We start from the raw sequence: 18046 nt of genomic DNA on the forward strand, positions 1-18046 counted from the left end.
AGAACGGAGAAGAACGGAGGAGAACGGAGGAGAACGAGGAGAACAGAGGAGAACGGAGAAGAACGAGGAGAACAGAGGAGAACGGAGAAGAACGAGGAGAACGAGGAGAACGGAGGAGAATGAGGAGAACGGAGGAGAACGGAGAAGAACGGAGGAGAACGGAGGAAAACGGAGGAGAACGAGGAGAACGGAGAAGAACGAGGAGAACGGAGAAGAACGAGGAGAACGGAGGAGAACGGAGAAGAACGAGGAGAACGAGGAGAACGGAGGAGAATGAGGAGAACGGAGGAGAACGGAGAAGAACGAGGAGAACGAGGAGAACGGAGGAGAACGAGGAGAACAGAGGAGAACGGAGGAGAACGAGGAGAACGGAGGAGAATGAGGAGAACGGAGAAGAACGAGGAGAACGGAGGAGAACGGAGGAGAACGGAGGAGAACGGAGAAGAACGGAGGAGAACGGAGGAAAACGGAGGAGAACGAGGAGAACGGAGAAGAACGAGGAGAACGGAGAAGAACGAGGAGAACGGAGGAGAACGGAGGAGAACGGAGAAGAACGAGGAGAACGAGGAGAACGGAGGAGAACGGAGAAGAACGAGGAGAACGAGGAGAACGGAGGAGAACGGAGGAGAACGGAGAAGAACGAGGAGAACGGAGGAGAATGAGGAGAACGGAGAAGAACGAGGAGAACGGAGGAGAACGGAGGAGAACGGAGAAGAACGGAGAAGAACGAGGAGAACGAGGAGAACGGAGGAGAATGAGGAGAACGGAGAAGAACGAGGAGAACGGAGGAAAACGGAGGAGAACGGAGAAGAACGAGGAGAACGGAGAAGAACGAGGAGAACAGAGGAGAACGGAGGAGAACGAGAAGAACGAGGAGAACGGAGGAGAACGGAGAAGAACGAGGAGAACGGAGAAGAACGAGGAGAACAGAGGAGAACGGAGGAGAACGGAGGAGAACGAGAAGAACGAGGAGAACGGAGGAGAACGGAGGAGAACGGAGAAGAACGAGGAGAACGGAGGAGAACGGAGGAGAACGGAGAAGAACGAGGAGAACGGAGAAGAACGAGGAGAACAGAGGAGAACGGAGGAGAACGGAGGAGAACGAGAAGAACGAGGAGAACGGAGGAGAACGGAGAAGAACGAGGAGAACGGAGAAGAACGAGGAGAACAGAGGAGAACGGAGGAGAACGGAGGAGAACGAGAAGAACGAGGAGAACGGAGAAGAACGAGGAGAACGGAGGAGAACGGAGGAGAACGGAGAAGAACGAGGAGAACGGAGGAGAACGGAGGAGAACGGAGAAGAACGAGGAGAACGGAGGAGAACGGAGGAGAACGAGGAGAACAGAGGAGAACGGAGAAGAATGAGGAGAACGGAGGAGAACGGAGAAGAACGAGGAGAACGGAGGAGAACGGAGGAGAACGGAGAAGAACGAGGAGAACGGAGAAGAACGAGGAGAACGGAGAAGAACGAGGAGAACGGAGGAGAACGAGGAGAACGGAGAAGAACGAGGAGAACGGAGGAGAATGGAGGAGAACGAGAAGAACGAGGAGAACGGAGGAGAACGAGGAGAACGGAGGAGAATGGAGGAGAACGAGAAGAACGAGGAGAACGGAGGAGAACGGAGGAGAACGGAGGAGAACGAGGAGAACGGAGAAGAACGGAGGAGAACGGAGAAGAACGAGGAGAACGGAGGAGAACGGAGAAGAACGAGGAGAACGGAGGAGAACGGAGAAGAACGGAGGAGAACGGAGAAGAACGAGGAGAACGGAGGAGAACGGAGAAGAACGAGGAGAACGGAGGAGAACGAGGAGAACGGAGTAGAACGGAGAAGAACGAGGAGAACGGAGGAGAACGGAGAAGAACGAGGAGAACGGAGAAGAACGAGGAGAACGGAGGAGAACGGAGAAGAACGAGGAGAATGGAGGAGAACGAGGAGAACGGAGTAGAACGGAGAAGAACGAGGAGAACGGAGGAGAACGACGAGAACGGAGGAGAACGGAGAAGAACGGAGAAGAACGAGGAGAACGGAGAAGAACGAGGAGAACGGAGAAGAACGAGGAGAACGGAGGAGAACGGAGAAGAACGAGGAGAACGGAGGAGAACGGAGGAGAACGGAGGAGAACGGAGGAGAACGGAGAAGAACGAGGAGAACGAGGAGAACGGAGGAGAACGGAGAAGAACGAGGAGAACGGAGAAGAACGAGGAGAACGAGGAGAACGGAGGAGAACGGAGAAGAACGAGGAGAACGGAGGAGAACGGAGGAGAACGAGGAGAACGGAGGAGAACGGAGGAGAACGGATAAGAACGAGGAGAACGAGGAGAACGGAGGAGAACGGAGGAGAACGGAGAAGAACGAGGAGAACGGAGGAGAACGGAGGAGAACGGAGAAGAACGAGGAGAACGGAGGAGAACGGAGAAGAACGAGGAGAACGGAGAAGAACGAGGAGAACGGAGGAGAACGGAGAAGAACGAGGAGAACGGAGGAGAACGGAGGAGAACGGAGGAGAACGGAGAAGAACGAGGAGAACGGAGAAGAACGAGGAGAACGGAGAAGAACGAGGAGAACGAGGAGAACGAGGAGAACGGAGGAGAACGGAGGAGAACGGAGGAGAACGGAGGAGAACGGAGAAGAACGAGGAGAACGGAGAAGAACGAGGAGAACGGAGGAGAACGGAGAAGAACGAGGAGAACGGAGGAGAACGGAGAAGAACGAGGAGAACGGAGGAGAACGAGGAGAACGGAGGAGAACGGAGAAGAACGGAGGAGAACGGAGAAGAACGAGGAGAACGGAGAAGAACGAGGAGAACGGAGGAGAACGGAGAAGAACGAGGAGAACGGAGGAGAACGGAGAAGAACGAGGAGAACGAGGAGAACGGAGGAGAACGGAGAAGAACGAGGAGAACGGAGGAGAACGAGGAGAACGGAGGAGAACGGAGGAGAACGGAGGAGAACGGAGGAGAACGGAGAAGAACGAGGAGAACGGAGAAGAACGAGGAGAACGGAGGAGAATGAGGAGAACGGAGGAGAACGGAGAAGAACGAGGAGAACGGAGGAGAACGGAGGAGAACGGAGGAGAACGGAGAAGAACGAGGAGAACGGAGGAGAACGGAGGAGAACGGAGAAGAACGAGGAGAACGAGGAGAACGGAGGAGAACGGAGGAGAACGGAGAAGAACGAGGAGAACGGAGGAGAACGGAGGAGAACGGAGAAGAACGGAGGAGAACGGAGAAGAACGAGGAGAACGGAGGAGAACGGAGAAGAACGAGGAGAACGGAGGAGAACGGAGAAGAACGAGGAGAACTGAGGAGAACGAGGAGAACGGAGGAGAACGGAGAAGAACGAGGAGAACGGAGGAGAATGGAGGACAACGGAGGACAACGGAGAAGAACGAGAAGAACGGAGGACAACGGAGAAGAACGGAGGAGAACGGAGAAGAACGAGGAGAACGGAGGAGAACGGAGGAGAACGGAGGAGAACGGAGAAGAACGAGGAGAACGGAGGAGAACGGAGGAGAATGAGGAGAACGAGGAGAACGAGGAGAACGGAGGAGAACGGAGGAGAACGGAGGACAACGGAGAAGAACGAGGAGAACGGAGGAGAACGGAGGACAACGGAGAAGAACGAGGAGAACTGAGGAGAACGAGGAGAACTGAGGAGAACGGAGGAGAACGGAGAAGAACGAGGAGAACGGAGGAGAACGGAGGAGAATGAGGAGAACGGAGGAGAACGAGGAGAACGGAGGAGAACGGAGGACAACGGAGAAGAACGAGAAGAACGGAGGACAACGGAGAAGAACGAGAAGAACGGAGGAGAACGGAGAAGAACGAGAAGAACGGAGGACAACGGAGAAGAACGAGAAGAACGAGAAGAACGGAGGAGAACGGAGAAGAACGAGGAGAACGGAGGAGAACGGAGAAGAACGAGGAGAACGGAGGAGAACGGAGAAGAACGAGGAGAACTGAGGAGAACGAGGAGAACGGAGGAGAACGGAGGACAACGGAGAAGAACGAGGAGAACGGAGGAGAACGGAGGAGAACGGAGAAGAACGAGGAGAACGGAGGAGAACGGAGGAGAACGGAGAAGAACGAGGAGAACGGAGGAGAACGGAGGAGAACGGAGAAGAACGAGGAGAACTGAGGAGAACGGAGGAGAACGGAGAAGAACGAGGAGAACTGAGGAGAACGAGGAGAACGGAGAAGAACGAGGAGAACGGAGGAGAACGAGGAGAACGAGGAGAACGGAGGACAACGGAGAAGAACGAGAAGAACGGAGGAGAACGGAGAAGAACGAGGAGAACGGAGGAGAACGGAGAAGAACGAGGAGAACTGAGGAGAACGAGGAGAACGGAGGAGAACGAGGAGAACGAGGAGAACGGAGGACAACGGAGAAGAACGAGAAGAACGGAGGAGAACGGAGAAGAACGAGGAGAACGGAGGAGAACGGAGAAGAACGAGGAGATCTGAGGAGAACGAGGAGAACGGAGGAGAACGGAGAAGAACGAGGAGAACGGAGGAGAACGGAGGAGAACGGAGAAGAACGAGGAGAACGGAGGAGAACGGAGAAGAACAAGGAGAACTGAGGAGAACGAGGAGAACGGAGAAGAACGAGGAGAACGGAGGAGAACGAGGAGAACGGAGAAGAACGAGGAGAACGGAGGAGAACGGAGAAGAACGAGGAGAACGGAGGAGAACGAGGAGAACGGAGAAGAACGAGGAGAACGGAGGAGAACGGAGAAGAACGAGGAGAACGGAGAAGAACGAGGAGAACGGAGAAGAACGAGGAGAACGGAGGAGAACGAGGAGAACGGAGGAGAACGAGGAGAACGGAGGAGAATGGAGGAGAACGAGGAGAACGGAGGAGAACGGAGGAGAACGGAGGAGAACGGAGGAGAACAGAGGAGAATGAGGAGAACGGAGGAGAACGGAGGAGAACGGAGGAGAACGTTGAGCATGAGAGTGTTGTGATCCATCTCTACAGGTGTGTTTGAGTCTAAAAAGACCTTCTTATCTGAACGAAAAAGCTTTTCTGAAAAGGAAATGGTTTCATCTCGGTGGATGTGTCCTGAAACCCTCTCATCACCACTCTGAAGCACGGTGGCGGCAGCGTCATGGTGTGGGGACGTTTTCATCAGTCACATTGGATTGTCGGAGTGCGACTGACGCCCCCCCCCAACAGAAGAAAAGCGCGAACTCTCAGTGGTCTGACAGAATGTTTATTGAGGTAGTTTCATGCAGACAAGCAGAGACATGATTGGAAGAGTTTTTAAGGCAGCAGAACTTATAAAACTCAGTCATTTAAAAACATTTCATTATCAAAATATACATCTGTGTCACATCATCAGGCCACATTCAGTCTAGTAGGTAATCTTCCACATCATGGAAACTATTCCTCAACTAAAACGCGCGTGTCCACATATAATTTAAAATTCTGTCATTGCAAACATTCACATATAATTTGGTCACATTGTCAGAAAACACCTCACAGTCTCCTCTCTACTGTCTGTCTTCATCATGATGAGACGCATCCAGTCAGTTCTTCTGAGGAGGAAGGAAACGGAAACTAAATATCATCACTCCCTGCTCACACACACCAGCCTGAGTCTAACAAGCCACATAAATATTTCCTCATCCTGAAAATAAGAAACATTTCATCACTGAGTTTGTCTGAAAATGGAGCCCAGTTCAGTGTTTCACGAAGACCTGAGCAACCTTTAAACTCCAGAATATTAATAACAGCAGTGACAAAAGCAGCTTCAATCCTGAAAACAAAGGTGGGATTTTCCATCAGAGACCCCGGATGAAGCTCATCTGTTTCAGCTGGTAAAGAATCAGGTTGGAAGAATCTCACCGGAATAAATCACTTTACATCAGTCACCGAGAGCTCCAGGTGACCGCCGTACAGAACTAGATCTGGAAGACATCATCAGCAGATATTTATATTCACTTAAATATCCCCAACCCCCCCCCCCCCCCCCCCCCCCCGATACACACACACACACACACACATCATCATCTTCATCTAAATCATCTTCATCTAAATCATCTTCATCGTCACACACCAGAGGCAGCATTTTGTGTGCAAAGTGTAAAACTCTCCGTCTTTTCTAAACCAAACAAATGTTTTGTAGAGAAAAAAAAAACTGTGGAAAAATATTAAAAAGTCCTGATCAGAGATGGATCCATCAGTTTCACGTCATTTCAGATGAGCGGTGGCCTGACATCATCGTTCCTTCCCAACCAGGATGTTTATCTGCATCACGCAGCTTTAGAGGGAATAAAACGCTCCATTCTAACCCCGAACACGACCTCGTCTGGAACGCTAAACTTCTCACTGACAACAGATCCCAGTAAGGAAGACTTTAAGCTGTCATTTTTCCTCCTTGTGCTGACTTTTCCCACCCCGAAACTACACTTGAATGCATCATGTCTTATGAAAGGCTGAGAGGTGATGCCTTCAGGTGTCTTAAAGGCTGAGAGGTGATGCCTTCAGGTGTCTTAAAGGCTGAGTGGTGATGCCTTCAGGTGTCCTATGAAAGGATGAGAGGTGATGCCTTCAGGTGTCTTATGAAAGGATGAGTGGTGATGCCTTCAGGTGTCTTATGAAAGGATGAGTGGTGATGCCTTCAGGTGTCTTATGAAAGGATGAGAGGTGATGCCTTCAGGTGTCTTATGAAAGGCTGAGAGGTGATGCCTTCAGGTGTCTTATGAAAGGATGAGTGGTGATGCCTTCAGGTGTCTTATGAAAGGCTGAGAGGTGATGCCTTCAGGTGTCTTAAAGGCTGAGTGGTGATGCCTTCAGGTGTCTTAAAGGCTGAGTGGTGATGCCTTCAGGTGTCTTATGAAAGGATGAGTGGTGATGCCTTCAGGTGTCTTAAAGGCTGAGTGGTGATGCCTTCAGGTGTCTTAAAGGATGAGTGGTGATGCCTTCAGGTGTCCTATGAAAGGATGAGTGGTGATGCCTTCAGGTGTCTTATGAAAGGATGAGTGGTGATGCCTTCAGGTGTCTTATGAAAGGATGAGTGGTGATGCCTTCAGGTGTCTTATGAAAGGATGAGAGGTGATGCCTTCAGGTGTCTTATGAAAGGCTGAGAGGTGATGCCTTCAGGTGTCTTATGAAAGGCTGAGAGGTGATGCCTTCAGGTGTCTTATGAAAGGATGAGTGGTGATGCCTTCAGGTGTCTTAAAGGCTGAGTGGTGATGCCTTCAGGTGTCTTAAAGGCTGAGTGGTGATGCCTTCAGGTGTCTTAAAGGCTGAGTGGTGATGCCTTCAGGTGTCCTATGAAAGGCTGAGTGGTGATGCCTTCAGGTGTCTTATGAAAGGCTGAGAGGTGATGCCTTCAGGTGTCTTATGAAAGGCTGAGTGGTGATGCCTTCAGGTGTCCTATGAAAGGCTGAGAGGTGATGCCTTCAGGTGTCTTAAAAGCTGAGTGGTGATGCCTTCAGGTGTCTTAAAGGCTGAGTGGTGATGCCTTCAGGTGTCTTAAAGGCTGAGAGGTGATGCCTTCAGGTGTCTTAAAGGCTGAGAGGTGATGCCTTCAGGTGTCTTAAAGGCTGGGAGGTGATGCCTTCAGGTGTCCTATGAAAGGCTGAGAGGTGATGCCTTCAGGTGTCTTATGAAAGGCTGAGAGGTGATGCCTTCAGGTGTCTTAAAGGCTGAGAGGTGATGCCTTCAGGTGTCTTAAAGGCTGAGAGGTGATGCCTTCAGGTGTCTTAAAGGCTGAGTGGTGATGCCTTCAGGTGTCTTAAAGGCTGAGAGGTGATGCCTTCAGGTGTCTTATGAAAGGCTGAGTGGTGATGCCTTCAGGTGTCTTAAAGGCTGAGAGGTGATGCCTTCAGGTGTCTTATGAAAGGCTGAGTGGTGATGCCTTCAGGTGTCTTAAAGGCTGAGTGGTGATGCCTTCAGGTGTCTTATGAAAGGCTGAGTGGTGATGCCTTCAGGTGTCTTAAAGGCTGAGTGGTGATGCCTTCAGGTGTCTTAAAGGCTGAGTGGTGATGCCTTCAGGTGTCTTAAAGGCTGAGAGGTGATGCCTTCAGGTGTCTTAAAGGCTGAGTGGTGATGCCTTCAGGTGTCTTAAAGGCTGAGAGGTGATGCCTTCAGGTGTCTTATGAAAGGCTGAGTGGTGATGCCTTCAGGTGTCCTATGAAAGGCTGAGTGGTGATGCCTTCAGGTGTCTTATGAAAGGCTGAGAGGTGATGCCTTCAGGTGTCCTATGAAAGGCTGAGTGGTGATGCCTTCAGGTGTCTTATGAAAGGCTGAGAGGTGATGCCTTCAGGTGTCCTATGAAAGGCTGAGAGGTGATGCCTTCAGGTGTCCTATGAAAGGCTGAGAGGTGATGCCTTCAGGTGTCGTGAGAACCCGTGCTCTGACTACGTCTCGGAGCTGGGGGACGCGCCTGGAGACGTGGACAGGGAGGACTGGTCCGTGTCCTCCAGCTCCTTCGTGAAACTGCCTCCGGCCTCACAGGAGGAGCGCGCCCCGGCCAGCACGCCCTCGCGCTCGCGCTTTTTCTGCTTCATGCGTCTGTTCTGGAACCAGATTTTTACTTGCGTCTCGTTCAGCTCCAGCGTGGCCGCGATCTCCACGCGCCGTGCCCGCGTCAGGTACTTGCTGAAGTGGAACTCCTTCTCCAGCTCGGTCAGCTGGCGCGTGCTGAAGTTGGTGCGCATGGCGTTGTTGTGGGTCCCCGACAGGCCGAAGTCCGACACTTTGACTGGGACACAAAACAGCAGCTGCACGTCACTTTAATGTGTCACAGAACATAAATAATAAATCTTCTGATAAAATTATTGTTCATCATCAATCACAGAACTTTCTGTCTGGGTTTTTAATTAAATATCATCCTGTTTATTCTGTTTATTTATTGTTTACTCTGTATATATATATATATATATATATATATATATATATATATATGTATGTATGTATATGAGTAGCCTATGTGAGTAAATGAGCAGAAGTCAGGGCTGGTTTGCGGAGTTGTCGGAGGGTGTTCTTTAAAAGATAACAGACTTCCTGGGGAGAAATAACCCTTCTGCTTTACCCATTGGGAGAGAAAGAAACGAGAGACCAGATGTCGGGCCTTCAGTGGACCCGGATCCAGATCCAGACCCAGACCTACTACTTGTCTACACATATGACTGAATTGTGATTCAGTACAAAATACTTTTTTTTTTTTTATCTGTCTGTAACGAGGAACCAGTTTACAAAAATATAAATATTCTGATTTTAAATGACTTTGTGTTTAAACTGCAGTAAATTACCTTCATCATGATAAACTAAAAAAAATGTATTTATGGTTATTTCATTCTAAGCTCAGAGAAGCTTTTTGAAGAGGAAGTTCCACAAAATGTTTTCCAGCACAAAAGTATTCACGTGACTGTATTATTTATTTATTTATTTATTTATTTATTAATTAATGTATTTATTTATCTATTTATGTATTTATTTATCTATTTGTTTATTTATTTATCTAGTTATTTCTTTATTTATCTAGTTATTTATTTATTTTTCTATTTATTTATTTATCTATTTATTTATTTATTTATTCTGGGGTTTCTATGAAAGGGATGTGTATTTTATCACAAAGCCAAATGAAAGCTCAGCTGTGTTCTGCTGTTGTTTCCATGTTAAAAGGCCTCCATCTCTCCCACAGTGCGTGCTTTTTCCACGTCGTTGCAGATAACGGGGAAACGAAGTCTTTCCTCCGTGGCAGACCCTGAACCCCCCCTCTACCTCCTCCCTGTGAGCATGATGAACCCTGCTCCTGACTCCTCCACTCCCCATCGGGCCTCACCTGTTCTCGGTGGGTTCCTCTTCACTTTCATCCAGTCGAAGGTCTGTCCGGCCTGCTGGCTCTCCTCATCCCCCCTCCCCGGATCCTGGGAAACCGTTAGTTCCTCATACCCCCCTCCATGCGACAGCCCCAGATAGCCCACCGTGTCCAGGCCCCCGCTGACCTGCTGCGGGTACTGGGCGCCCTGGGGCCCGCAGTAGGCCCCGGCCAGTGCGCTGTAGCTGCTTCCCACGGGTGGGGCCGAGCTGTGAAAAGTGGACTGGCGATAGTAGGTGGAGGGCACGGACTCCTCCATGAAATACTGGGTGTGGAGGGGGTTCGGAGGGCCTGCTGCGGGAACATAGTCTGAGTTGGTGGCGCACGCCGGAGCCGCGTACGAGCTGGTGTTGGACACGCTGAGGTTAGAGTAAGGACACAGTAACCCACTGTGGACGCTCTGGTTCTGGTGGAGGCTGGGCTGGTGATGGTAGTCACTGTGCTGCTGGAGGTGATTAGAAGGATGCTGATGCTGCTGGCTCGCTCCGGTGGGCTCGTGACTCCCTCCACCATCCGCCCCGGTGCTCCCATAGATCCTCCCCTCTGCTGGGTACCCGCTGTCCCCGTTAGCAGGAGCAGAGGGTCCTGCGTGGAGCGTGGAGGCCGCTGGGAAGGCCTGGTGCTGGTCCAGAGCAAGGTGCTGGTGCAGGTGGTGATGCTGGTATCCAGGTTTAGGCGCGGAGTGACCCGATCCCGGCCGGTTGAAGAAGGAGTATTCCACAAAGGAGTTCATGTTGTCCATGCAGACCAGAGGCAGACACAGTCCTGGGACACAGAAACACCACCAACCCACGCAGGGACTCCACTCAGTAAAATCTAAATTTGAAGGAAATTAAAAATAATGGTGAAAAAATGTTTCTAAAAGAGTCCAAGAACGAATAAACTCCTCCCACATCCACACAACAGGAGACATAAAGAAATAAAAATAAATAACAGCAGAAACTGGGGAAAAAATGTTTAAAAGGTATGATCCAGAAACCGAACCAGGCATGAAGCTCCAGCTGGTCAGGGAGTCTGGTGGGGGGGTGGGGGGTCCACTTCTGTCAGAACCACGCCGAGGTCCCCAAACTCACCTCTCCACCTGTAAAACTCCACTCAGACCTCTTTTTGTCCTGAAAATTCTCTCCTTTTCCTGCTTTTCCACAACTCTCTCCTCAGCGACTCTCTTCTCCGCTCTTCATCCACGCTGGCGCGCGTCACGTGACTCGTCGCCCATGGCGACCAGGCCAGAAGTTGTCAGATGGTTGTGTGAGAGGAAAAAGTGTGTGTGTGTGTGTGTGTGTGTGTGTGTGTGTGTGTGTGTGTGTGTGTGTGTGTGTGTGTTTGTATGTACAGGAGGAGGGAGGGGGGGGGGGGGGGGGGGGTCTTTTCGGTTCAGAAGTAGAGTTTACGCGCGTGTTAGCGGCGACGCACGCGCCTCATCCATCACTCGCCGTGACATTAGCACGACAAAGAGGCTTCAATCAAACCGGCCCATCAATCTGATATCAGGTCGGATCTGTCAGAGCAAAGAGAGAGGCCCAGAAGAAAAGAGGAGCTGCGAGCCGCTCTGCAGCCTCCGCACCTCCTCCTCTTCCTCCTCTTCCTCCTCTTTCTCCAAATGCTCCAAAATGTTGCAGAAAAGCCACAGAAGCTGGAAGAGTTTCAGCACACCGAGCAGCTGCACCCCATCACATGGAAGTCTGCTTCATCCCAGTCCTGCTGCTTCCAGGGGGAATTTTCTCTGCTGGTTTATTTCTGCTGCAGAAGTCCACATTTCCTCCTAAAGTCTGTTTTTAACCACGGGTCAGAAAACATGCAATCCTGTCTCCAGTAAAAACATCAGGTTTGCAGCGATCCTGTGTGGAAAAGCTCTGAAAGGAAACTTTTCCGCTCCGAGCAGAGAGGAGATGAACGTTTCAGAGGAAACTGATATTTTATAGATTTATGATCACTTCATGTTTTTCCTTTCATAGCAAACTGAAAACTGTCTTTAAATGAAGACACTGGTATCAAATGATGCTTTATGTGATCTCCATGACAACGTGTCTGTAAACATCAGCCATTTGGAAATAACCGGGTGGAATACTGAAGGTTTACCCACCAGTCTGGTTCCCAACAGAAAGAACTGGTTGTGCTGGGTTGGGACCTGAACCTTGACTCAACTCGTCCCTCTGCTCCGTTCTTCTTTGCTAACACTGATCATTGCTTTAAGGCTTGTTGATTTGACTTTATCTTTTCTTTGCACGTTGTCCGTGCTGGAAGGAGGAAGTCAAACTGGCCTTAATGGGCCCCATCACATGGGACTGGGAGTGAGCACACATCTCAACAATTGGTCTGGGCAGCGATAGATTTCTGATGGGGGACTGTGAGGTTCCACCAGCGTGAGTGTTTGCTAATTGAATGAGTGAGCTGATCAGTTACAGCAATGAAGTTAAGTTGGACAGGAGGCCTCCTGGTAGGCGGCGGCCTGCCAGTCCAGCAGCACCAGGTCCCGTCTCTGATCTCATTCTGTTTTACTCTTCAAACATCAGTAACAAATCATCACTTTCTTTCTTTTTCTTCCCATTTTTTTTTACAGCGTTTAACTCAGAAGGAGCAGAAGAAGACGAAGTTCTTCCAGTCTGGAACAAATGTCTCCTCATCAGGTGTGTTATTTACATTCCTCTCCTCACCCGTTGGAAGTGGCTCCAATGAAGCCATCATTCATTTTTCTCCTCCACAGCTTTCCTGAAGAGGCTGACAGCGAACGCGCTGCCATCCTGCTGCCAGCACAAAAACAGGACAAGAGATGTGGGCGAGCGACAAGGAGGGAGGTTAATCATCAGCGAGGGCTGAAAGGAGAGAGAGGCCGAGCGAGTGGGCAGGAAGGCTGCAGGAGCAGACCTGAACAAGAAGAGGATTAAATGACACCCACATATCTGTCTGAGCCGTGGAGAGAGGTCACAAGGTCAAACCTAGTTTTTACAGTTGTGTGAAACCTGTCTTTTTATCACATCAGGACTTTTAGAAACTTTATTTATACTGGGACTTTTTAACAGCTTAAGGTGAATAAAGGTCTAAAATCAAAGCCAGGTGTGTGACATCAGGTGCACAGGTCAAAACGTGGTTCCACAGCATGTGGAAGGAGACTTGTCCTGTTTAAACCTCAGGTTTTTGTCCCCTTGAACACTGAGATCCGAAGATCAGGTCTTCAGGAAGACGACTGGACTAAAGGGTTTGAGAAGATCTTCAGACTCTGACTCCGCTGTTCCACCAACTGGAAGCTGGTCGACAAGTGGAGGAAGTTTAAAACAACGTTCCAAATGTCCAAAAGCAGACTGCAGGATTCTGAAAGACGTCTCACAACGTCTTAAAGGGCCCTCCGGACCTGCAGCAGGATAGATCTACAGTCAGGAAGGCTGAAGTTCTGCCTGACTGGGAGGAAACATCTGATCTCTGAGAGAAACATGAAGGTTAGACTGATGTTCTCCAGACAGAACAGAGACAAACTCCAGGACTTCTGGAATGATGTTCTGTGGACAGATGAACTATCTGGACACCAGCACAGAGGACATCTTTAAATTTAACCGGATCCAGTTTTCCTGCACCTGAAGCTCATCTAAACTGGGAAGCATGGCAGAGGAAGTTTCATGGTATGGAGATGCTGTGCTGCTGCAGGACCTGGTCAGACTTCCGTTAGAGAATCCAGCATGAATCATGCCATCAATCAGAGCGTGAAGCTGCAAGATGAGACACAACAGACCAGGAAATCCTCCCAGAACTGGCAGAAACTGCGGGTCCATTCCTGTCAGGAGAGTCCGCTAGACTCAGCAGTCGGTAAAGCTGCACTCGGCCTGACGGTACCTGTCAGCTCCTTTACTTACTGCAGTTAAATCACTCTCTGTCCCAGACATGACTGGAAAACAAACAGACTGGATGTTAATCTGTGAAGAAAGAACTGAACCATGTCAGCAGATTTTATATTAAAGTCCTTCCCTCTGAAAATGTCTGGAAATCAGTCATTCTCCTAAAGACTGGAAAGGATTCAGCTTATGAGCAAACAGAACAAAGAAAACACTTTTTTATGTGAGGTAAAAAAAAACTGGTTTTGACTCGTGCTGCTGTTTCTTAGACATACTATCACACACACGCTCCTCTACCTCTTCGTTTCCATGGTGATGGAAACACTAGCCCATAGCCTAGCATGTAAATGTACAGTTCATTCATTCATCCATTCATCCATTCATTCGTTCATTCGTTCATTCATTCATCCATTCAGTATCCCAATCGCTTAATCTGATGAAGGGTTGGGGGGAAGCTGGAGCCAAGGCCGGATTATCCAATGGACATTATGGGCACAGGCCCAGGGGCCCACGCCTACTTGGGGCCCACCTGAGGCCCACGTAGGGAAAACACCAGCAGTTTGGACATGAAACTAAATGTAAATAAAAGCCAGACAGTTACCACAGAGTCCAGTGTGTTGCTATTGGTACCACTGGCTGAGAGATGTTAGAAATGTTCTTTCACAGTGAATCATTCACAATTTTCACAATGTTGTGGTGGGGAAGGGGCCCTCTGGAACACTCTGGGCCCAGGGGCCTGTGCACTTTTAATCCGGCCCTGGCTGGAACCCATCCATAGACTGTATATAAAAGATGGGTGGCGCCTCACCATCTTGGCAGGGGCATGCGTGTCGTCTCACCCGGAAAATACAAATATGGTCAAAGAGGTGGAGCTGAGAGGGGGGCTGTGAGCGTCATGGTGGATGATTGACATCGAGCGAACTCTGAGCTTTCTGTAGCTAAAAGCTAACCGAGCTAACTTGGAGATAACAGGAGCTAACCAGCTAACGGAGGTAAGCGGGCTAAAGCTAAGTCACGCTGTTAACCGGCTAAAAACCGCGGTTGTTCTATGATTTTCTGACTTGAAGCGGGAGATCGGGTACCTGTCAATCAAAAGGACACGCCCCTAAATATGCCGAACTTCAAGATTAAATTACATTTAAACGGTCGCGTTAGAAAATAATTCACTCCCCCCACAGTTGTCATGAAGGTAAACCTGACCTATTAAACCTAAAATGGATTTTTGTACCAGGCTGTAAACATGTTTATTTCTGCTGTAAACATGTTTATTTCTGCTGTAAACATGTTTATTCCTGCTGTAAACATGTTTATTTCTGCTGTGAAGTTGGTCTTTTTAACATGGGAGTCTATGGGGATTTGCTCTGTTTTGCAGCCCCTAGTGGATGAAGGGGGAACTGCAGGTTTAAGCACTTCTGCATAGACTTTACTTTTAACCGCTGCAGTCTATCCCAGCAGTCTTTGGGTGAAAGGCAGGCTACACCCTGGACAGATCACCAATCCATCACATGTAAATGTACAGTTTAATCCAAAACCTGAAGAAATGGGTGAGTGAGAAGCATTTATGGAACACTCCAACAAAGACAAAGTGTTTTGGAGCAGCCTGGTCAGACTCGGTGGGATAACTGGGAGAACAAGGTTGTTTGTTTCCACAGTCCAAGACGATACTGTTGCAGGGAAGTAAGCAGCTTCAGTGTACACACACGAAGCAGACAAATGTGTGTTTTCATCTGATGTTTCTGTAAATAAACCTGCATGGATCTTTTGTATCTTCTAAACACAGCAAACTGATTCTGGAGCACTAAACTAAATGTTCTGCCTTCTCCGTCCGTCACTTAAACAGTCCTGCCAGACAGGTCAGATAACTCCGCAACCAGGAAGTTATCCTCTACTATTCCTGGAAAAGAGGGAAGATGTGTGTGTGTGTGTGTGTGTGTGTGTGTGTGTGTGTGTGTGTGTGTGTGTGTGCTTTCTGAACGCCATGAAAGATGATACAGGAGGGAGAGTGAGAGAGAGAGACACCATCAGAATGAAAAGAGAGAGGAGACGGTGGACATGGCTGCATTAAGTCCTAAACCCGATCCTCTCATGCAGACACCCAGCATTTGTCTTTATTATCAGCAGCACTGAAACTTTTACTCACATTTTGTCTAAAAGTGGAAACGAAGCAAAGAGGCGACAGACGAAACAATTCAAGCAAAACTGTTCAAGATTAAGCTGTTCTTGATTTTTGTCATCATTTAAATAAACGTTCTAATGAAACAAAGCTATGATGAACACGTCTCTGTTCTACTCTGGGTCGTTCTCAGTCAGAATCTGGGAATCCTTGGTTCTTACCTGTCTGTGTGGCGTTACCGTGGAAACCTGCTTCCCTTTTCTGTTTGAGAAAACAAACAGCTTCTAGTTGCAAAAGAACCTTTTTATCAGAAATATTATGTGTAATATTTAATATGCTTTTCTCATTTTCGTAGCATTCAATTCAATTCAGTTCAATTCAGCTTTTTTTGTACTGAACCAGTTAACAGCAAAATAATGTCAAAGTATTTTTACAAACACTTTCCAGTTCAGTGAATTTTATTTAAATTAAATCAAATTTCATCTATAAATTGTTTTTCATGCTCAGAGCAAGAAGATTCCTTACAGAGTAAAACAATTCATCATTAAAATAAAACAAGCCTTATAAAAAAGTTTATCAGTTTTTCACACACACACACACACACACACACACACACACACACACACACACACACACACACACAAAGTAATGCAAGTACTTTCCTCCCTTCTATTCTGACCAGACGAGAACTCCAACCACTATTTTCTGTCTCTTAATGCAGGTATAAAAAACACAAATAAAAGAAAATAAACTGCAGTGAGGAAACTATTTTTAGGATCCATGCACAGCCGGACCCCCCCCCCCCCCCCCCCCCCCCCGCCCCCCCCCCGGACAGCAGGAGCCACCAGGAACGACCCCGATCAGCACAGCACCTGCGTGAAGCTGGTACCCCACACCATATAAAACTCAGCACAAATAGTCTCACTTGTTTGTGCTGCATTACGGCCGGTTTGTGTCAAAACCTTTTTCATTTCTGTTGCTTTCATTTTTAACCCTTTGATGCATCGTGTCTACCTGCAGTGGAAAGGCTGTTTTCTAGAACATTCACATGTCAGGATGGTATATTTGTCATTGTGCCACTTCAGTAGACGTTAGGAAAGTCCAGCAACACACTCCCAGTCACTGAAGATTAAACATATTTATAGTACAATATTTTATACATACACCTAATTACTAACTTTATCTCAGCGATAAACAGGACAAGAAACTGAAACGAGTCCATTTTATATAAAATTCATATTAAATGAATATGACAATATATTATTTCACAAATATTTCTGTAGAATAGATTAAAAAAAACTAAATAAAAACTTAAATAATGTTGAAGACAAAGAAAAGTGTCTGTGCATGTCTGTAAAAGTAAAATATAGCATGTGAAAAACAGTGGCATTGTTTTTTAATAATTCATGCATCAGAAGGTGAAGACATAAAACGTTGAGACGATGGCATCAAGCACCCCACTGCATGGTCCAAACTGAAGAAAAATGGTGTTTTTCATGCTGATAAATAAAATCACACTCAAAGACAACTTGGTGAACTTGGATATAATTTAATATCTGAAAAAAAAATTCTTTTTTTATTCATACAAACCAGCACCAACATAGAACGAGCAACTAAGGCTGTGCTGAATTTTGATCTGGTGGGGTGCCAGCTTCATGTAGGTGGGCTGCCCAGGGTCCCTACAACAGCCGTAGGGCTGCAGTGCAGGACCCCAGCTGTATCATACAGGGCACAGCAACCCTGCATCTATTTATTTATTTCTTATAAAGCCACACAAAATGTCTCAGAAATGACATGTCAATATGTTACGTTGTGCTCCATCGGGTTAAATAACATGAGCAGTCTGTGCAGCCTGGAGGTCCAGACCCTGGTGATGGAATGAAGCCTCGCTGTAGGTTTTACTCCTGACTTTAGCATTAATTAAAAGGCTGATATCAGAAGACCTCAAGTCAAGCTCATGACTTAAAAGTGGGTCAGATGAATAAGAAGATCATCAAGACATTTATAAACCTCTATCAGAACCAGGACCAGGAGGAAAAACCTCTATCAGAACCAGAACCAGGAGGAAAAACCTCCATCAGGACCAAAATCAGGAGGAAAAACCTCCATCAGGACCAGAACCAGGAAGAAAAACCTCCATCAGAACCAGAACCAGGAGGAAAAACCTCCATCAGAACCAGAACCAGGAAGAAAAACCTCCATCAGAACCAAAACCAGGAGGAAAAACCTCCATCAGAACCAGAACCAGGAGGAAAAACCTCCATCAGAACCAAAACCAG

General features: G+C 48.1%; 1 protein-coding gene across 1 annotated transcript; it reads right to left on the minus strand.

Annotated features, from left to right (window-relative positions):
• Positions 1-8367: 8367 nt before the first annotated feature.
• On the minus strand, positions 8368-10572 carry hoxb1a (homeobox B1a; the record flags this gene model as incomplete). The annotated part of the gene is made up of 2 exons (XM_079253466.1): positions 8368-8711; positions 9795-10572. 2 exons carry the CDS (start codon positions 10570-10572, stop codon positions 8368-8370), a joined length of 1122 nt encoding a protein of 373 aa, XP_079109592.1.
• Positions 10573-18046: the final 7474 nt, after the last annotated feature.

Source organism: Telmatherina bonti, assembly GCF_933228915.1.
Source record: "Telmatherina bonti genome assembly, chromosome: 14".
In the NCBI taxonomy this organism is placed as follows: Eukaryota; Metazoa; Chordata; class Actinopteri; order Atheriniformes; family Telmatherinidae; genus Telmatherina; species Telmatherina bonti.